General features: G+C 34.7%; 1 protein-coding gene across 1 annotated transcript in view; it reads left to right on the plus strand.

Annotated features, from left to right (window-relative positions):
- ATM (ATM serine/threonine kinase) overlaps positions 1-22757 on the plus strand; it is a 141836-nt gene that overhangs the window by 30082 nt on the left and 88997 nt on the right. The window contains exons 13-25 of the mRNA XM_068988664.1: positions 4423-4548; positions 5107-5232; positions 6101-6190; positions 8436-8607; positions 9430-9629; positions 12075-12157; positions 12255-12410; positions 13223-13298; positions 13429-13559; positions 16840-16954; positions 18604-18777; positions 19601-19770; positions 21183-21429. Coding sequence (XP_068844765.1) covers positions 4423-4548; positions 5107-5232; positions 6101-6190; positions 8436-8607; positions 9430-9629; positions 12075-12157; positions 12255-12410; positions 13223-13298; positions 13429-13559; positions 16840-16954; positions 18604-18777; positions 19601-19770; positions 21183-21429 — 1866 coding nt within the window. The remainder of the gene's footprint in view (positions 1-4422; positions 4549-5106; positions 5233-6100; positions 6191-8435; positions 8608-9429; positions 9630-12074; positions 12158-12254; positions 12411-13222; positions 13299-13428; positions 13560-16839; positions 16955-18603; positions 18778-19600; positions 19771-21182; positions 21430-22757) is intronic.

A 22757-nucleotide genomic window follows, 5' to 3' on the forward strand; every position in this document is an offset into this window, starting at 1 on the left:
AATGAAAAAAGTAAAACTGAAGAAAAATAATTACTTTTTTAACCAGAAATTCTTACAGACATTAAAGAAGTAGATTTCTTTGGGTAGGTTAATGGGCAGTAATAATAGTTTTGAGCATACGAATTATTTGATGAAAAAGAACCTTAATTCAGAGGAGGGAAATTTTACAATAACAGAAAAGGACATAATTTAAACTAATCTAATAGATTTTGGTTGTACTTGAAAAGGGAGAGAAGTCATTGATAAATGAATTAACAGTCACCCATATTTAAGCAGTCATTTAGTGATGTCTTACATATCATTTCTGATGTCATCTTAAAATCAAAAAATTCTCATTGTGTGTGCTGTTCTCTTACCAAAACTCCTATGTCTTTCTACCCATTTCTATATGTTCAAATAATCCACATGTCAAAATCCTCATGAAAGCCTTTTTTGATAATCTCAGCCATGTATCTTTTAATTTTCATGTTGTTGCTCAGTCGCTAAGTCATGTCTGACTCTTTGCAACCCCATGGAGTTGCATCCCAGGCTTTGCTGTCTTCCACTGTCTCCCAGAGTTTGCTCAGACTCATGTACGTTGAGTCAGTGATGCTGTCTAACTATCTCATCGTCTGCCACCCCCTTCTCCTTTTGTCTTCAGTTTTTCCCAGCATGAGGGTCTTTTCCAGTGAATCAGCTCTTCACATCAGGTGGCCAAAGGATTGGAGATTCAGCTTTAGCATCAGTTCTTCTAATGAATATTCAGGGTTGATTTCCTTTAGGATTTACTGGTCAATCTCCTTGTTGTCCAGTGGACTCTCAAGAATCTTCTCCAGCACCACAATTCAAAAGCATCAGTTCTTTGGCATTCTTTATGGTTCAGCCCTTACTCTGCACATGACTCCTGGAAAAGCTGTAGCTTTGACTATACAGACTTTTGTTGGCAAAGTGATATGTCTGCTTTTAATATGCTGTCTAGGTTTGTCATAGGAGCAAGCGTCTTTTAATTTCATGGTTGCAGTCATCATCTGCAGTGATTTTTGGAGCCCAAGAAAATAAAATCTGTCACTGATTCTACTTTTTCCCCTTCTATTTACCATGAAGTGATGGAACTGGATGCCATGATCTTCATTTTTTGAATGCTGAGTTTCAAGCCAGCATTTTCACTCTTCTCTTTCACTTTTATCAAGAGGCTCTTTAGTTCCTCTTTACTTTATTTGCCATTGGAGTGGTATCATCTGCATATCTGAGACTGCTGGTATTTCTCCCAGCAATCTTGATTCCAGCTTGTGATTCATCTGGACCAGCATTTTGTATGATGAACTCTGCTTATAAGTTAAATAAGCAGAGTGACAGTATACACCCTTGTCATACTCCTTTCTCAATTTTGAACCAGTCATTTGTTCCATGTCTGGTTCTAACTGTTGCTTCTTGATCTGCATATGGGTTTCTCAGGAGATAAATAAGGTGGTCTCGTATTTACATCTCTTGAAGGATTTACCACAATTTGTTGTAATCCATACTGTCAAATAGCTGAGAAAAGAAGAGAAGGTGAAAGGCAAAGAAGAAAAGGACAGATATACCCATCTCAATGCAGAGTTCCAAACAGTAGCAGGAGAGATAAGAAAGCCTTCCTAAGTGAACAATGCCAAAAAAAGGGAAAACAATAGAATAGGAAAGACTAGAGATCTCTTCAAGAAAATTGGAGATACCAAGGGAGAATTTCATGCAAAAATGGGCACAATAACAGATAGAAATGATATGGGCCTAATAGAAGCAGAAGATATTAAGAAGAGGTGACAAGAATATACAGAAGAACTATACAAAAAAGATCTTAATGACCTGGATAACCACGATGATGTGATCACTCACGTAAGCCATACATCCTAGAATGTGAAGTCAAGTGGTCCTTAGGAAGCATCACTGAATAAAGCTGGTAGAGCTGATGGAATTCTAGCTGAGCTACTTCATAGCCTAAAAGATGCTGGTAAAGGGCTGCACTCAATACACCAGCAAATTTGGAAAACTTAACCAGTGGCCACAGAACTGGAAAAGGTCAGTTTTCATTACAATCCCAAAGGAGGGCAATGCCAAAGAAGGTTCAGACTACCACACAATTGTACTCATTTCACATCCTAGGAAAATAATGGTCAATATCCTCCAAGCTAGCCTTCAACACTGTGTAACAGAACTTCCAGATGTACAAGCTGGATTTAGAAAAGGTAGAGAAACCAGAGATCAAATTGCCAACATCCATTAGATCATAGAAAAGAGCAAGAGAGTTCCAGAAAACCATCTACTTCTGCTTTATTGACTACTTCTGCTTTAATGAGAGTTGGACCATAAAGAAGGCTGAGCATGAAGAATTGATGCTTTTGAACTGTGGTGTTGGTGAAGACTCTTGACAGTCCCTTGGACTTCAGGGAGATCAAACCAGTTAATCCTAAAGGAAATTAACCATGAATATTCATTGGAAAGACTGATGCTGTGCTCGCTTTGGCAGCACATATACTAAGACTGATGCTGAAGCTGAAGCTTCTAGCACTTTTGCCACCTAATGAGAAGAGCTGACTCATTGGAAAAGACACTGATGCTGGGAAAGATTGAAGGCAGGAGGATAAGGGGATGACACACTGAAATAGTTGGGTGGCATCACCAGCTCAGTGGACATGAATTTGAGTAAGCTCTGGGAAATGGTGAAAGAAAGGGAAGCCTGGTGTGCTGTAGTCTATGCGGTTGCGAAGAGTTGGACCCAACTGAGCAACTGGCCTTAACTGAACTGAATACTGTCACAGGCTTTAGCCTAGTTAATGAAGCAGAAGTAGATGTTTTTCTGGAACTCCCTTGCTTTCTCCATGATTCAACAAATGTTGGCAGTTGAATCTCTGATCCTTCTGCCTCTTCAAAACTTACATTTTACACCTGAAAGTTTCCAGTTCACATGATGTTAAAGTCTAACTTGAAGGACTTTGAGCGTAACCTTGCTAGCATGTGAAATGAGTGCAGTTGTATGGTTGTTCGAATACTGTTTGGCATTGCCTTTCTTTGGGATTGGAATGAAGACTGACCTTTTCCTGTTCTATGGCCACTGGTGAAATTTCTGAATTTACTGACATTGAGTGCAGCATTTTAACAGCAGCATCTTTTAGGATTTGAAGTAGCTTAGCTGGAATTGCATCACCTCTACGAGCTTTGTTTTGTAGAATGCTTCCTAATGATATCCAGCTCTAGGTGATGGACTACACCATCATGGTTATCCAGGTCATTAAGACCTTTTTGTATAGTTCTTCTGTGTGTTCTTGTATAGTTATTCTGCTTATCCTTGGACAAGAAAATGGAAACCCATTCCAGTGTTCTTGCTTGGATAATTAATGGACAAAGGAGTCCATAGCGTCGCCAAGTGTCTGACATGACTGAACAACTATCACTTACTCACTCTGTATTTTTGCCGCCTCTTCTTAATGTCTTCTGCTTCTGTTAGGTCCTGACAGTTTCTGTCATTTATCGTGCCCATACCTGCATGAACTGTTCCCTTGATATCTCCCAATTTACTATGCTAGAAGCTCATTAAAGGACATATATAATTTCTCTTGATCTTTGTATCTTCTTCAATACCTTATTATACAATAAATGTTAAAGTATTTGTTGACTAAAATAAAACCTACAAGCTAGTATGGCTAGATTCAGTAGCCATAACTTATGATCCAAAGAACCAGAGAGAGGACAACATGCCTATTTGATCTATCTTGCTCTTAATTACTGTCTTTCTTCTGGATTACAGTTACAACTACATTCATTACAGAGTAATGAGATCTCCTGTGTTTTTTCCTAAAATGCCATTTCATATAATATAGGAACAGAAAAATCTGAAAATCTTTTTTTTTGTTTGTAACGTTTGCACATTTCTTACATAATTCTATAAAATTGGTTGACAGTAGCTATTGGTAAAAATATCTTGTACTTGTCTGTGGAGTTTGAAAACTGAGTAAATCAAGGTCCTTATCTCTTGGAAACTGAAAATGTCATTTTAATGTCTCTTTTTATGAATAAATCTGATTTCTGCTCATGTTCTAAGAACTGTAGATAGTTATTTGCCTATCAGTTTTTTCTTTCTTTCTTCCTTACATTAGATTTTTTTTTTTCTTACATTAGATATTTAAGGACTTATGTGGGCAATACACTGAGCCACTTTAGAAAAAGATGTGTTACTTGGCCATCAGGACATACTTCTGTATTTCCTGAGAACCCTGGTTATTACAGCTCTGCAGGGATCCTTTAGATGTTTTTTAGAGATGATCAGAATTATGGCACTATTAATTTATTTAACTATAGTTTTTAATGTGAAGACAAAATTTGCTCTTGCAAAAAACAATAGTACTCCAAATGATTTATGAAATATATAAAACTTTTTATTCTGTATACTTAAACTTTTTATATTTTAAGACTTCAAATTCAGAAATGTTTGTCCGGTGTTCAAGTCTTTTGGTGGGTGTTCTTGGCTGCTATTGTTACCTGGGTGTCTTAGCTGAAGAGGAAGCATATAAATCAGAATTATTCCAGAAAGCCAAGGTAGGAAGATTTATATCAATAGTGTTTTGGATTAATTTGAATGAAATATATTCCTGGGAAAATTGGTATATTTGTTTGGAAAACAAACTATTATATAGGTTAACTGTTTCATTTATGTAGTCTGAGAGAAGATAATACTATGTCTCTTTTCTTAAGATTTGAGATTATTTTAAGCCAATATAAATGCAGCAATTGAAATAATATCATGTTGAAAATTAATCTCATTAACAAAAATAAGGATTTTTATCTATCCTTTTAAAAAGTTTTTCCTGGAGCAGTTATCCTAAAGAATTCTTAATTAAGCATTAGTCAAATAGTCTTTCTAAGCATGAAATTAACTTCTGTGTCTGGGTATTGTTTTGTCAGCTGTGTGATTTGTAAAGATAACATGGTATAAAATTGGTTGTTTTTAAAAAATTGTTCATTTTTAATTATATAACCAAAATAACTTCTTGAAAGGATTAATTTTACCTGTTAAGTAAAACAAACAAAAAAAAAGCCTTCAATAAGCCTCGATTTTACCTGAGTTTGGATTTTTCCTTCTTTTTTTCTTAATAGTCTCTAATGCAGTGTGCTGGAGAAAGTATCACTTTGTTTAAAAGTAAGACAAGTGAAGAATCTAGAATTGTTTCATTGAGAAATATGATACATCTGTGTACAAGTTGCTTACATAACTGTTCCAAGGTAAGATGTTCTTCCTGCTTGACAGTGTAGCCTCTCCAGGAGTTTGATAACTGGTTGATGTCCTTACTGTTTTGGGGGTCCATTCATAAGTTGAAATACTGATTTTAAATTAAATTGATAAATTAAGGTAGTATTCAGATGAATAAAGCAGCACGTAATCTGAGTTTCTCATGAAACTAACTTCACAAAACTAATATTCTCAGGAAAGTTTCTGAGATTGTCTTACTCCTTTTATATAATAGCTAATTGATAACTTATTGCCAGTGTACTTTCATTCATTTAATAAAAGCTTTTTGACTACCAGGTATGAGATAAATTATTCAGGCACATATGTTACCCTCTTCTGCCCAGATAGACTTACATAAAATTTAGTGGAAAGATTGCTGCTATGTGTAATCTTTGTTTTGATTTGAAGGAGGCCTGAGGGGTATTCAGGCCAGAGTATTGATAATAACTGGGAACATCTTCTAAAGGTAATGTTAAGTACATGGCCATATCAGTATTATCAGCATATATTTTTAGAAGTGTTTTCTGGGGGGTTAAGAGGGGAAGGAGAGAGTGGAAGAATATACTGTAAGCTATGATTATTTCCTGTGTGTGTTTAGGGGCAGTAGCTGGTATTTTACTTTAATGTTGTTGGTGTCCAATACAAGATATTTGCTACAGTTATTATTACTTTAAGAAAAGAGGTTAGTATTTTTGAAGCAATGTATGTCTTGTTCCTAATAGTAAACTATTTATCCATGCTTATTCTGATAGAGAATTTCCAGTATAAAAGAAAATGTACATTTTATTCACTAAGAGAAAATATTATCTGTGAAGAATAATTGTTTTTATATCTTTGCTTGCTGTTTTCTCTTAATTACAGCACAGTCCAAATAAGATTGCATCTGGCTTCTTCTTACGATTATTAACATCAAAGCTAATGAATGACATTGCAGATATTTGTAAAAGTTTAGTAAGTATGCTTCCTGTTTTACTATCATATTTCACTGACCCTAACATACTTTTTATAACTTTGAAATTTCTTTGCAAAGGGATGTATCGCACAGTATATGGCATCTTATACTTTAAAAATGTGGAAATTTAATAAAGTTATTTGGTTTGCAGGGGAGAATGTATTTGCTTCTTATTATCAATACCATAGTGCTTGTCTGTTAATTTCTCAATGAATAATAATAGACCAAGTGGTTGGAAATTAATCATTCAGACTCAATACTTTTTTCTGTATGACGTCAGTTCAGCCTCTCAGTTGTGTCCGACTCTTTGCAACCCCATGAACTGCAGCACGCCAGGCCTCCCGGTCCATCACCAACTCCTGGAGTCCACCCAAACCCATGTCCATTGAGTCGGTGATGCCATCCAACCATCTCATCCTCTGTCATCCCCTTCTCCTGCCTTCAATCTTTCCCAGCATCATGGTCTTTTCAAATGAGTCAGCTCTTCGCATCAGGTGGACAAAGTATTGGAGTTTCAGCTTCAACATCAGTCCTTCGAATGAACACCCAGGACTGATCTCCTTTAGGATGGACTGGTTGGATCTCCTTGCAGTCCAAGGGACCCTCAAGAGTCTTCTCCAACACCACAGTTCAAAAGCATCAGTTCTTCGGCGCTCAGCTTTCTTTATAGTCCAACTCTCACATCTATACACGACCACTGGAAAAACCATAGCCTTACTAGACGGACCTTTCTTGGCAAAGTAATGTCTCTGGTTTTTAATATGCTGTCTAGGTTGGTCATAATTTTCCTTCCAAAGAGTAAGCGTCTTATAATTTCATGGCTGCAGTCACCATCTGCAGTGATTTTGGAGCCCAGAAAAATAAAGTCAGCCACTGTTTCCACTGTTTCCCCACCTATTTGCCCGGAAGTGATGGGACCAGAAGCCATGATCTTAGTTTTCTGAATGTTGAGCTTTAAGCCAACTTTTTCACTCTCCTCTTTCACTTTCATCAAGAGGCTTTTTAGCTCCTCTTCACTTTCTGCCATAAGGGTGGTGTCATCTGCATATGTGAGCTTATTGATACTTCTTCCGGCAATCCTGATTCCAGCTTGTGCTTCCTCCGGCCCAGCATTTCTCATGATGTACTCTGCATATGAGTTAAATAAGCAGGGTTTCAATATACAGCCTTGGTGTACTCCTTTTCCTATTTGAATCTAGGCTGTTATTCCATGTCCAGTTCTAACTGTTGCTTCCTGACCTGCATACAGATTTCTCAAGAGGCAGGTCAGGTGGTCTGGTATTCCCATCTCTTGAAGAATTTTCCAGAGTTTATTGTGATCCACAGAGTCAAAGGCTTTGGCATAGCCAGTAAAGCAGATATAGATGTTTTTCTGGAACTCTCTTATTTTTTTGATGATCCAGTGGATGTTGGCAATTTGAGCTCTGGTTCCTCTGCCTTTTCTAAAACCAGCTTAAACATCTGGAAATTCACAGTTCACATATTGCTGAAGCCTGGCTTGGAGAATTTTGAGCATTACTTGCGTATAACATACCAAAATTCAAAAGAATTTATTCATAAAAACAAAAACCTTACTAGACAAGCAACATATATTTTTCTTTTTCATATCAATGGCTTGCATACTTCTTTGTCTGGAACAGTGCCTGGCACATAGTAGATATTCAAATATTTAATAAGTGAAAGAATATTCAGTAACTTGATTATTTTCATTTAATGATAAATCTCGGTCATCTTTCCATGCTGCTTTATAGTTACTGTTTTCTTGTTTTGCAGCAATGTGGTGTTTCATTATATATGAAAATAGCATATCTGATCTTAATTAAAATTGTAAATGTTTTTTTTTTTTCCAAAGAGTTCTGCAGTAAATTTCTTAGTTTTGTGTACTTCTTTTTGTACCTCTGAAGGATGTAGGAAAATTGTAGAAATGGAATTTCTTGTTCAAATGGAATATGAATTTTATTGATACTTTTTGATAGATATTGTCATTGTCCTCCAAAATAGTCATACTGTCCTCTATATAGTCATTATAATCTTACCTTCACCCTCATCAGTTTGCAGTTATATGAAGTTTCTTAATGTAAGAAGTCATTTGTAAAGATGTGCATTATTCTGCTATATAGACAGTACAGATTATATATCCATTTTATACATCTGATTCTTGAATTGTTTGATTAGGTCAATTTTAACTGCAGAGTGCTTCTGAAAGAAGCCAGCTTGAAACATCTTTCTTTCTCTTGTTTGAAGGCATTCATTATCAAAAAGCCTTTTGACTTTGGAGAAGTAGAATCACTGAAAGAAAATACTGATGAAAATCAAATGAGGATGGAGGATCAGTCATACGCGAGTCTATTTAATGATTCCCCTGCTACTAGTGTTACTGATGCAAATGAATCTGGAAAGAGCCAAATTACTATTGGTAAATACATTTTATTGCATGAGATTGTTTTTTTAACTTCTAGTATTATTTGATATTATAAGACTTCATATATACTATTTTGTGCTCATTTTATTTCCTTTTTGTGTAGTCATTTAGGATTGTTCCCTTTCATACAGTTTAGAATTGTCTCACATTTAATTGAATTTATTGTCAGTTTCCTATTTTATTCTTCATGGGCTAATTTAAAATAATTGCTAAAGAATAAAAACATTTTTGGATAAATAAACATATTGGTTATTTGGAAATAATAAGCAGGATGTGCAAAAGCACCCATAATGCAGTCGTTGTTTACCTTTTTTCTGTTATTTCTACATAGACCCATATAATTCAAAATTATAATCAGCATCAATATTCAGATGCCTTTTTTACCTTTGTTTTCTTTTAACATTAACTGGAAACAGTTTTTTCATTTAGGTACTTGTGCTGTTGATAATCATACTTTTTAATGGCTGTATAATAGCGTATTTAACATATATACCATAATTTACTAGGCCATTTTTTTTTGTCAGAAATCTACATCCCTTTCTAACAGTATTGCAGTGAATATTTGCCCATGTAGATTTTTCCATAGATTATTTTTTGATGACAGACTCCTAGAGTAACCTTTTATAAAGAATTTTGAAGCCTTTAGTGTGTAATCAAATTTATTATAGTTTTGCTTTCCATATATTTTTATTTCTTTTTCTGTTGTTCAGGGAAGATACTTGTGTTAATGTTCAATGTATGTTGTTATTTTACACCTCTGTTAGCCTTTGTTTTTGCCCATCTCTGTTAGTCTTAATAAGTGCTTTTTATTTTTAGGTGCCATGAATCCTTTAGCTGAAGAACATCTATCAAAGCAAGATCTACTTTCTTTAGACATACTCAAGTTCTTGTGTATGTGTGTAACCACTGCTCAGACTAACACTGTATCATTTAGGGCAGCTGATATTCGAAGGGAATTATTAATGTTAATTGATTCTAGCATGCTAGATCCTATGAGATCTCTTCATTTACACATGGTGAGTTCAGTGAAAGAAGTGCTTTGGGTGTACTTGATCTTGCTAGCTAAATGTAACGGACTGCCATATAAGAATCACATTGTACCTTTGAAGAATTGAAATTGCTTCCTTGAGAAATGAATCTGAGGCCGTTATAAAATACACTTTTAGTGTACTGTGAAAACATTTAAGTGGATACTGTAACATTAAGACTTGAATGGACTTTGGATAGATTTATTTTCTTTGGGTATAATTTTTATAAATTATTTTAACCAGGCCAAGAAGTACAGACTCTGATTGTAAAAATAATACATAACATTGTTATTGAAGCCTGAGTCTTGCCTTGACCTTGGTTTATATGCTTTAAAATGTTTTAATGTAATTTCAAAGTGGCTATAAAGTTAAAATACTACAGAATGCCCTATATTTCATTCCCAAGCCTCTGTAGGTAACATTTTGCTACATTTGACTTATCCTTCTCTGCATGCTATACCCATACACACACACACACACACACACACAGACACATCCTTTTTTCTGTACCATTTTGAGATCAAATATCACATATGATGCTGATTTACTTCAGTGTATATGTTCTAAAAACAGTGATGCTCTCCTATATAACTACAGTATCATCATCAAGAAATTAACATTGTACAGTTAATTATACGTCAATTAACATTGATGTATAGTCATCAAGAAGTTAACATTGTATCATGTTAACTAATAAATATGATTGTTTATTAGTTCCCAGGTCTGTTCAGTTTCTTTCAGTGTGGAAGAGTTCTTTACTCTTTCCTTATCTTTCATGACTATTTTGAATAATATAGCTGCTGCATAGAATCCTACTGTTTGAATTTGTCTCATGTTTCCTCATTAGATTTAGACTTAAAAATAATCTCTTTCCTTTGCTTCCTTCATCAGCCTACTCATTTACTGATAGATATCTCCAATTCCAGTCCAGCACTGTAGAATTTATTTTTCTCTGTCCATATGTGTAGCTCTCTTTCTAACAGTAAGAAATCTGGCTTTCCACTTAACCTCGATGGATTTGTTTACTTAATATTATTGCATATAACTTATCTCCTGACCATGGGTCCTTAGCCCCAGTGCTGGTGAACATGTTGGGGGAGCTCCTGCCTCAGTGAGTATGCTGGATGAGTCTATGGTCATATCCCTAGTAACAGGCAGCAAGTTGGCAAACATGTCAGGTGATTTCCCCAGCCATAGGAAACATGCCAATTAGAATCCCTTGGAAATATTTAGGTTGAGACCCTGATAGAATTTCTTGTCATATTCTAGCTTTGGTGAGCATCCTGGCTGATCACCTAGCTCTGGCAAATATGCTTAGTTGAGTCCTGTTTGATCCCTTGGTTTCAAACCTGGCAACACTCTGGTAATGTCTCTAGCCCCGACCAGCTGGGAGGGCTGTATGCTTTTCTGGGGCTTTGATATTAAAAGTCATTTCAAGACACTCACTAATATCACACACGATTCTCATGGCAAATGTTTAAAATGGTCCAACTGGATGCTGGGAGGGATTGGAGGCAGGAGGAGAAGGGGACAACAGAGGATGAGTTGGCTGGATGGCATCACTGACTCGATGGATGAGTCTGAGTGAACTCCAGGAGTTGGTGATGGACAGGGAGGCCTGGCATGCTGCAATTCATGGGGTCGCAAAGAGTCGGACATGACTGAGCGACTGAACTGAACTGAACTTAATGTTCTTTTTATAGTATCAGAAGGAGTAAGAAACATTTTTCTAAATATAAATGAATGGGGGGGGGAAGGATTCTGATTCTTAATACAGCAAGAAAATTATTTGACATGTCAGAAACTGGCTGCCTAGTTATAACTTGCCATTATACTAGTAGTTGCTCAGAAGTCTTTTATATTGTACCATGGAGAGCCTACAGGATGATAAGTCAGGGTATTTGAATTATTCACTGTGCATAATTATCTCTGCTTTCTAAAATTCATTAATAGAATAGTTTTTAACCATTGAAGTTTTAAACCTCAAGTATTGTTTTCAGAGGGCGGTGACATAGTTTCAGACTCTTGATCAGGCAGTTAATCCCAACAGTGATAACAACTGTCACTCACTGAATGCTGTCAAAAAAATTTAGACCTTTACATGCATTTCCTTTCATCTTCACAGTAATCTGGCCAGGTAAGTGCTGTATCCTTATTTTACAGCTGAGAGTACAAAGAGGCAGATGACAAGGCAAGTTTTAAAACCACACAAGTAGTAACATTGTGGTGCTAGGATTTGTATCCCACTCTCTTTGACTTCAAACGCTCCTGCTATTGCCTGATAAAAAAATTCACTGCTCAAGTGTGTATGTATAAGCACATGTATTTATATATATGAATTTATGGTTTACATATATGTATTTATTTAAGTGAATGATAAATAAATATCATTTGAAAAAAAAACTAATTCTCCCCCCTCCCCCCTCATCTTAGTATCTAGTGCTTTTAAAGGCGCTTCCTGGAGAAGAATATCCCTTGCCAATGGAAGATGTTGCAAAACTTCTAAAACCACTACCGTAAGACATTAAAACCATATAGAATATTCACTCTCAATTTATAAACCAAACTGGTGTGTTCTGTTATGCTGATAAAGTTAAATTTTTTCCACCACAGCAATGTGTGTTCATCTTATCACCGTGACCAAGATGTTTGTAAAACCATTTTAAACCATGTCCTTCACGTAGTGATGAACCTATGTCACAGAAATATGGATGATGAGAACACAAGGGATGCTCAAGGACAGTTTCTAACAGTGATTGGAGCATTTTGGTGGGTATAGATTATTTTATGCAGTTCTTGATTTTCTTTTGCCACTTTTGCATACAAATGCAAACTTTGCATTTCTACTTTAGTGATTTCTTCTAATCCTTGAATGTAGCTATATACGTTTTTTAACAATAGTGAAATGTAACTTGTATTTCCCTTCTTAATTGCTTGAAGACCTAAATTGTTTTCTGCTTAAGGCTTGGCTTCCTAAAGTGAGTTTAGTGTATTTCTCTTTGAATTCTGAATCACTTAATAGTTTGACAAGTATGATAAATTAAAGCAAAGTGCAACAAGTCTAATAAATCAGTTGAGTAGTTTATATTCCTAAAGTGAACAAGTTGGCCTTGTCAGTATCTGATTGTTTCATGCACAGAGTCACAGTGTAAAATAATGCTAAGATATTATAGAGGAGCATATATATATAATTCAGAACCCTAATACCATTTGGTGGGTAAGCATTTCTGAATCAGTACAGAGTATAGTTTTTTAAATCTTTGATATACAACGTTTAAAATGTTTTCCTTTTCAAGCATGTTTTCAATAACATGGTTAGCTGAAGTGTGATAGCCCCCAAATGAGGCATAATCATATGACACAAATACATTAAAATAAGCTGCTTTTCAAACCAATTTATTTTAGCTAGAATTTTTGAAAGGTGAGAATATTGGCATATACTGCATAGTGAGAATTAAATTTATCATGGAAAATAATTTTGGAAGCTGCCTAGAATAATCTCAATGTCCAGTGATTTTTTTTTTTTTTTGATGCTTTTACTGGAATAATTACTTGATATTAAGACATGTACTTAATTTCAGGCACTTAACAAAGGAGGGAAAAAGTACATTCTCTGTAAGAATGGCACTAGTAAACTGCCTTAAAACTTTGCTTGAGGTGAGTTATTCCACTTTAATTATTAGTAAGGTCTCCAGTGACGTTTTAAAAGCAGTCTTTATTTCTATTTGTTAATGGGTAGTTTTTCTCTTAGTATTTCACATTTAACTCAATTCATCTTTTCCCATAGGCTGATCCTTATTCAAAATGGTCTATTCTGAATGTAAAGGGAAAAGATCTTCCTGTAAATGAAGTATTTCCACAGTTTCTTGCTGATAATCATCACCAAGTTCGCATGTTGGCTGCGGAGTCAATCAATAGGTAATGGGTCAAGTATTCATGAAGTATCTGGAGTGCTGCAGATAGTAGTTCAATGTCTAGCACAGTTATAGCTCACTAGGGGTGATATTAAAATATGATTACTAAGCATAGACTGTATGCATGGCATTGTTTTTTATTAACTCTGACAGCTCTTTCACTTAGATATGATTATTTTATCTAATTTAGTAACGAAAATTCTGTGGCTTAGACAGATAAAGTAAGGTGGTAAGTGCCATACATCTAGTAAGTGGTTGAGATGTGTCTACTCCCAATTAGAGACACAGGGCTTTTAGGTATTAGAGAGATTTTACATGAGTTTATAAAATGAAAATTAGTGCATTTTACATTTTGCTAATTATAATCATATTTATTCAAGTGAACATAAAATTAGGCATTGGAGTGATTCTCCCACAAGAATGTGTTTTATGTTTGAGTACCTAAAGAAGCCTTTGACTGTGTGGATTACAACAAGCTATAGAAAATTCTGAAACGGATGGGAATACCAGACCACCTCACCTGCCACCTGAGAAACCTGTCTGCGAGTCAAGAAACAGCGGTTAGAACCAGACATAGAACAACGGACTGGTTCAAAATTGGGAAAGGCATACATCAAGGCTGATCATTGTCACCCTTCTTATTTAACTTATGTGCAGAGTACGTCATGAGAAATTCTGGGCTGGATGAAGCACAAGCTGGAATCAAGATTGCCAGGAGAAATGACAACAACCTCAGATGTACAGATCGCACCACTCTAATGGCAGAAAGTGAAGAGGAACTAAAGAGTCTCTTGATGAAGGTGAAAGAGGAGAGTGAAAAATCTGGCTTAAAACTCAACATTCCAAAAACTAAGATCACAGCATCTGGTCCCATCACTTACAGCAAATATATGGGGATAAAAGTGGAAACAGTGACAGATTTCATTTTCTTGGGCTCCAGAATCATTGCAGACAGTGACTGTGGCCATGAAATTAAAAGATGCTTGCTCCTTGGAAGAAAAGCTATGACAAACCTAAGTAGCATATTAAAAAGCAGAGACATCACTTTGCCCAACAAAGGTCTGTCTAATCAAAGCTATGGTTTTTCCATTAGTCATGTATACATGTGAGAGTTGGACCATAAAGAAGGCTGAGTGCCAAAGAATTGATGGTTTCAAACTGGTGTTGGAGAAGACTCTTGAGAGTACCTTGGACAGCAAGGAGATTCCTAAAGGAAATCAACCCTGAATAGTCATTGGAAGGACTGATGCTGAAGCTGCTTTGGCCATCTCATGCCAAGAGCTGACTCATTGGAAAAGAGCCTGATGTTGGGAAAGAGGAGAAGGGAACAACAGAAGATGAGATGTTTGGTTGTTATCACTGACTCAATGGACATGAGTTTGAGCAAACTTACGAAGGACAGGGAAGCCTGACGTGCTGTATTTCATGGGTTCACAAAGATTCGCACATGATTTAGCAACTGAACAACAATAACAACCTGAAGAAGCAAATATTAAATTTTAGGAACTGCATGTTTAATGGGTTATTAAGTTGATTTTAAAACTCCAGATTGTAACCTACCTCTGCCTTTCTCACCTCACTCTCCTATAAACAAAATCTCTCTGCTTTATTTTTCTCTATAGCATTTATCACCAGTTGAAATATTAATTTTAACACATTTATCTAGGATATGAGCTCAAGAGAGTGTTTGTCTTTGTCTCTTTTCCTGTGTATTTAGCACCTAAAATAACACTTGGAATGTGCCAGGTGTTTAATACTTTGTAAAATCAATGAATATTTGAAAAAAAATTAAATTATGCTTAAAACATCAAAGCTAAAAATCAATTGAACAGTTTTTATGTTCAAATGTAGATGACCAATAATTAAAGAACACTGAAGAAATTACCACACAGTCACATAAATACACGTGTTAGAACACATGATGTGTCCAAAATTTTGATATTCTGAAAATAATGTTTTCCTAGGTCAGAAACATGTCTAACTCCTCAGGTTTAGGACTATTTTTAGTAAAATCACAGTGCATTGTAATGTTTGCTAATGTGTGCTTTATTTCAAATACTTAAAAAAGAAAATATGTACAGAAATTAAAGACCTAGGGTTACAGAGGATAACAAGTTGAATATAATAAAGCAGTGTAGTGCTGACATTTAAAAAATCTCTTAGGATTCAAAAATGCATAAATTCATGAACAGCATGAACATATTTATTTATTTATTGGTTGTTTACTTGTTAGATATTTAATATTAAGCTGCTGAAGAGAGATTGGAGAAACTGAGGAATGAGAGAAATACCAAAAAGTTGATAAATTCATATGTTTTGATTAATATAAAAGGGTAAAAGACAAAATAGGCTAAAGAGTTGTCCTTAAATAGGATGTTACATTATGCAAAAAAGCACTAATCAGCTCTCCTCTACCACATAAAAATAATTTTAATGGAACATCAAGACATTAAAGCTAATACCTTTTAGAAAGTGAAAGTCGCTCAATCGTGTCCAGCTCTTTGTGACCCCATGGACTGCACAGGCCAGAATACTAGAGTGGGTAGCCTTTCCCTTATCTAGCAGATCTTCTCTACCTAGGGATCGAACCCATTGCAGACAGATTCTTTACCAGCTGAGCCTACAGAGAAGCCCAAGAATTTTGGGTAGCCTATCCCTTCTCCAGCAGATCTTCCCAACACAGGAATTGAACCAAGGTCTCTTGCATTGCAGGCAAATTCTTTACCAACTGAGCTATCAGGGAAGCAATAACTTTTAAGTTAAATGTTAGACAGGTTGATGTAAGAGCCTGTGGCGGCTTCTTGTTGATATTTTACCAGAGGACAATTTTTTTTTCTGGTTAGTTTGCATTCAGGGATATTCAAGTTTGGGCAATAAGCTAAAATCTTTTGAGACACTTTTCAGTTCTAGGAGAAAATGGGATGTTCGGTAAAGGTCCTCATATTAGAAGCTTTGAACCTACTAGACTTAATTTCCTTGGTCTTTTGAAAGAAGACCTAATATGTTAGTATGTCTCACAAAGTGATGTGAGTACACGGGTGTACCCCTGGCGGATTCGTGTTGATGTATGGCAGAACCAGTACAGTATTGTGAAGTGGTTAGCCTCCAATTAAATAAATTTATATTAAAAAAAACAGAGAAAGTAACCTCAAATAAACTAAATATACAAAAGAAAAAGACCTAATATGTTAGTATGTCTCACAAAGTGATTTATTTTTGCCCTGTAAATATGCTTTGGAAAGTAAAGGTTAAAAATCATTTCACTTTTTGCTTTTTTTTTTAAGATTGTTTCAGCATATAAAACAAGGTTCTTCCACATTGAAAGCACTTCCTTTGAAGCTTCAGCAAACAGCTTTTGAAAATGCATACTTTAAAGCTCAGGAAGGAATGAGAGAATTGGTAATTTTATTAATATATATTTGTTATTATATATACTTTCTATAAATATGCCATATGTTATTTTACCAAGTTTGGCCTAAGATAGTTTATATGTAATTGTTCATAGTTAGACTAGAACAGCTATATGAATTGATTGAAATTGCTTCATTTATAGGTCAAAATTGGTTTAATAATGGCAGTTTCTTTTGGTTCAACTTATATGCAGCATTTTTGTGGGAAAAATGGAATTTACTGAGTTATTATGGGAGTATAAATGGCTTATTTTTTAGCTTAAAATTTTATTTCATAAGATCTGATTAAAAGCTAATTCACAACAGGTAACAATAGAAAGAAATGGATTGAGAAAAAAAGTTCTAATTGGGAAGATCAAATTATCTTTGTGTTCTCTAATGAACCTTATTATTTTCATATTTTTCTGTAGAATAATATCTTTTCTTAAAATGGCAGAAGTTGTCTTAGTGGTAGAATTTATTCATTCATATATGCCTTGATGGGTTTGTTAAAAGTATGTGAAGCAGTTTACCCAAATGATTACATGTTCTACAACAGCACAAAACTGAAAAGCAGAATCACATGAAAAAAAAAAATGTGAATTTTGAAAAAGATTTCAAGAGATTACAAAAATGAGTGTAAATAATATAAAATTTACTAGAGATAACATATATGATATATTTTAAAATCAGCATGTCATGTACAAAAAGAGAAAACACTGACCTGACAGCAGTTTATTTGGAGAAAGACTTGAGAAATTTTACATCTTGAGAGCATAATATGAACCAACATTGTAATGGCTATCAAAAAAAGCAAATTCCATCTTAAATGTCAGTAACAGAAGCAGACTGTAATGAACTAGTTTATAAAAAGAACTTGAATCTTCTATTCATTTAGAGGGCAGCTGGTTTTGTTCCCAGTAAAAGTAAATCTTTAACTAAAATGTTAGAGAGTCTCTAGACCTATCTCTCATATAGAACAGGTAAAGGAGTTGACTTCCTGGGAACATCATAACTATTTTTAAACATGTCAGTGATTGCCATTTAGTAAAGGAATTAGGTCCTTACTTTTTCTTGTACCAAAAATAGAAATAGGATCAGTGACTGGCAGTTTTTTCTAAAAGTGAAAATAAACTTCTATCAATTATAGTAAGTCAAAAAAATGTTTATGGCTGTTGGAAGAGTTTAATGATTGATTGTTAAGCTAGAAGCATGTATCATTTTATCTAGTAGTATGACTTTATTAGGTTTTTTTGGTGATATCTATGATATTTTTAAAGGATAAAGAGCTATATATATTAAGTTATAATGGTAATAAGATGGCAAAACATCTTAGAATGTAATACTTGGTCATTGATGAGATTTTAGTCTTGCTCACATTCCTGCAGTTACTTTTTTTCTCTTCTTTTTTCTTCAAAGTGCTTTATACTTCATTGAAATGTTTGACGATTCTTATTCTGTGAGGTGTTATCAACAGCAGTCTTTCCCACTGTAGCAACTTTGGTCCTTTCTCATAATCTCTTTAACTCCATCACTATGGGATTTAAAACTGTTCACTGGCTGTTTAGATGTTGTTGTGGTATTCTTTGGTATTAGCCTGGTTGGTTTATTTGGAATATTTAAATATTTACATTACATATTGTTTAAAAAATTCTAAAGTCCCACAGAACTGAAAACTCTGAAAGTTTGGATGAGATTTGTAATAGAAAAGCCACTTTACTGATGATGATAGCTGTGGTGTTACACTGCAGCCCTGTCTGTGAAAAGCAGGCTTTATTCGCCCTATGCAAGTCTGTGAAAGACAATGGACTAGAGCCTCACCTTGTTAAAAAGGTATGTATGTATGAATATTTTTATTATAATCATCCTGGGATAACTTTTAAACAATTAAAGCTAGATTTTAAATATGACATTTATTAAAGAGTTGAAGATGGTTTTAATTTTTAGATTTGGAATATTGGAAAGCAGTAACTTGTAAGAGAGTATATTTATTTGTATACAATGTCATTTTTTACATTCAGTTTAAGAGTATTTCACAAGACTGTCATTGAACTAATAAGAGTGACTTGTCATCATTCAGACTAGACCCTCTCGGATAGTATTTTTTTGGGAAAATACATGGAGATAAAAAAGCAATACATATTTTGCCTGGTGGATTATGGAGCACAACCTTGGAATCTAGTGGGGGAAGAAGTCCAAATTTTAGATATGGAAAGCTTTTAAGTTGCATGATTAGAAAGACCAGGGTCCAGTGTTGTAGAATGTTTGCTCCCGCCCCTGGTCCAACACCTCAGCACTCATGGTTTGAGAAGTTCCAGGCCTTTCCATCCTTTATTTTTACATGATAAACCAATGATTGATCATGGCTTGATGTAACTAGCATGGTTTCCAGTGGAACTTTTTCCCCAGGTTTGATCCTTGGGTGGGGAAAATCCCCTGGAGAAGGATCCCCTGGTGAGCTACAGTCCATGGGGTTACAAAAGAGTCAGACATGACTTTGTGACTAAATAACAACAAACAACAGCAGCATAGATAAGTTAATCAAGGGATAGAAAAGTTACATGAATGCTCAAAGCCATACTGTAAATAAAATTAAGGATGTAAGTAATTTATTATTTCATTATTAAAACATTGACTTCTCTTTTGATTTGTATAGGTTTTAAAGAAAGTTTCTGAGACTTTTGGATATAGATGTTTAGAAGATTTCATGGCTTCTCATTTGGATTATTTGGTATTGGAATGGCTAAATCTTCAAGATCCTGAATACAGTATATCTTCTTTTCCTTTTATTTTATTAAATTACACAAACATTGAAGATTTCTATAGGTAGGTTTGCATATGGCACATGTGAAAGATATTTAAAATTAGGTATTAATGATATTATGAGAATCAAGACAGCTTTAATAAATGAAAGCATATTGAAGGTTATCAGTTAACTTAGGATCTGGTCCTAGCTGTGCCAGTAAGCCAGTTACATGACTTTAGGCAAGCCACAAGAACACCCACTGGGTCTTGGTTTCTTACTGTAAAGTTTCTTACTGGAGTTATTGGAGTAGAAAATGTCAACCCTCTCCAGTATTCTTGTCTGGAAAATCCCATGGACAGAGGAGCCTGACAGGCTACAGTCTGTGAGGTCTCAAAGAGTGGGACATGACTGCGTGCACACACAAGGATGTATAGAGATCTTTAAGGTCTGTTTCAGCTTTAATATTTAATAATATTCCCTGTGAAAAATCAAAGATAAATTTATTGGTGGCTGATTATTTTTGCCCTGCTTTTCTTTTCTCCTGTTTGAATGTGGGCCATTTAGTTATTTCTGTATGATTTAAAGTTTAATATACAGGTATTTATTTTGCTAACTCCCAAGTCTGGAGAAGAGAATTTTGAAAATGGAGTGGTATGAAACAACTAAATAATAATGCTTAAATAGCAGGATATGGGAAGGCAATCTGTAATTGTTTAATAGTCCTTATTCGGAGAAGGCAATGGCAACCTACTCCAGTACTCTTGCCTGGAAAATTCCACGGATGGAGGAGCCTGGTAGACCACAGTCCATGCGGTAGCGAAGAGTTGGACATGACTGAGTGACTTTACTTTCATGCATTGGAGAAGGAAATGGCAACCCACTCCAGTGTTCTTGCCTGGAGAATCCCAGGGACAGGGGAGCCTGGTGGGCTGCCATCTATAGGGTTGCACAGGGTTGGACATGACTGAAGTGACTTAGCAGCAGCAGCAACAATAGTCCTTATTGTTTGTTCATTTTGCCAATATCTACATTTATTCTTTGAATTTATAAATTGCTTTCACCTTTCACTATATAATAATTTTGCATAAAGATTATATAGAAGAAATAAATATAAATTCATTTTCACTTGTTTTTCATCATGCCTTTAGGGTGATAATACTCTTAATATCTCTGGTTTTTTTAGTGTGACTATTTAAAATTTACTTAACTTCATGTCTTTATTTATAGAGTAAGAATGCTTAATGATCTAGATAAAGTGATGCTCTAAGCTTATTAAACCATTTTATTTATTTTTTTTATTTTTTTGCCCACACCACATGACTCAAGGAATCTTTACTTTCCTGACTAGGGATTGAACCCATGGTGGAAGCATTGGAGTCCACTGGAACACCAGGAATTTCCAAAACCATTCTGTTATTTTAAGGACCATATTATAAAGTTTTACTTTGAAAAGTTATATTTTAATGTATGTTTTTAATTTTTATATTTTTAGGTCTTGTTATAAAATTTTGATTCCACCTCTAGTGATTAGAAGTCATTTTGATGAAGTAAAGTTAATTGCTAATCAAATTCAAGAGGATTGGAAAAGTCTTCTGACAGACTCCTTTCCAAAGATTCTTGTAAATATTCTTCCATACTTTGCTTATGAGGGTACAGAAGACAGTGGGATGGCACAGCAAAGAGAGACTGCTACCAAAGTCTATGATATGCTTAAAGATGAAAGCTTATTAGGAAAACAGGTATGACTTCAATATTTACAATACCTTTTATCCCATAGTTGATCTGAGGTGTAACTTCAGGCTATTTATCACTTATGCAATTAAATTTAATATTTTATGATAATCACTATCTCACATAGGCAATCCATTAATTTTTTTGTTATTGTACAGTGTTCTCTCCTCTTGATTGGTTTTTAAATGTTTTTAATCAGGAATTTTCTTTTTAACTTTGGAAAATTTTACCACATTTTCCTTGTAAAATACCATTTTCATTGGCAGTAATACATGAATACAAACTGGTTATTAAATTCAAGCAATGCTGAACAAGGTATAGAAAATCTTCACTTTCTCTTGACTATCATTTAGCCCTTCATTTTTGAAGGAAGAGTACAATCCCATGTTCCCATTCTCTGCTTTTTCCATGACATTTACTACCTTCAAATGTATGATGTAGCTTACTTATGAATTATGTTCATTGGTTTTTATCAACCTTCTCCACTATAAGTACTTGTAAAGGTCGGATTTTTCTTCTTTTTTCTGATGTATCCCAACTATCTAGTATATATCAAGTACTCATTATTTGATGAAAGATGGAGTCAAGTTAAAAAGGACCTAACAGCTTGTTTCTTTTATAGTAATTTATACATATCTACAATTATTTGAGGCAACTTATATTCAGATACATATATAAACTTTTTAAAGTGAAAGAAAATTGGTCTCTCCACTTTTTAACATAAGCAAAGGAAGACTAACAAAGCTTGGTCAACGTTGCTATTACAATTGGATAAACTTCATCAAACTCTTTTTTCATTGCCTAGTTATCTGTGACCAGCAAGCCTCTTAGTTGCTTAGGTGGGCTATTCCTATTCAGAGCTGGTTGTAAGTCTGTAGGCTGGAGGAAGATGGTGAGCAGTGGTGCTCCCTCCCTAAAAGGCAGTTGGAACAGAATGTTGGCTTGCCAAAGGGTATGGAATTAATAAGAGGCAGTCTGCTTCCAGACCCTTTCACCCAATCTTCCAGCTTAGACTTCTGAGCAGATCTACTCTTAGTATTCCTCTTTATGTATTCAAATCAAAAGAAAGCAATTTTGAGTCACAATAAGTCTAGATGGGAAATGTGATTACATTAAACCCTGATTAAAACTCTAGTCTCAAGAACAAAGAGAGCTAAAAATCAAAAATAATTTCTTAGTTTCTTTGTTAAAGACATAAATTTTTATTTGTCTCAGTTTCATTTAGCATCATTGTTTTAATTTTTTTCTGTTTCTCTAATATGCAGTTTATCTAAATCAATCCAGATTTTTTTTTCTGTGGATAAGTGATGGTACCACTGTTATCAGTCTTTCAGTC

The sequence above is a fragment of the Capricornis sumatraensis genome, chromosome 16, assembly GCF_032405125.1.
Source record: "Capricornis sumatraensis isolate serow.1 chromosome 16, serow.2, whole genome shotgun sequence".
NCBI classification, from domain to species: Eukaryota; Metazoa; Chordata; class Mammalia; order Artiodactyla; family Bovidae; genus Capricornis; species Capricornis sumatraensis.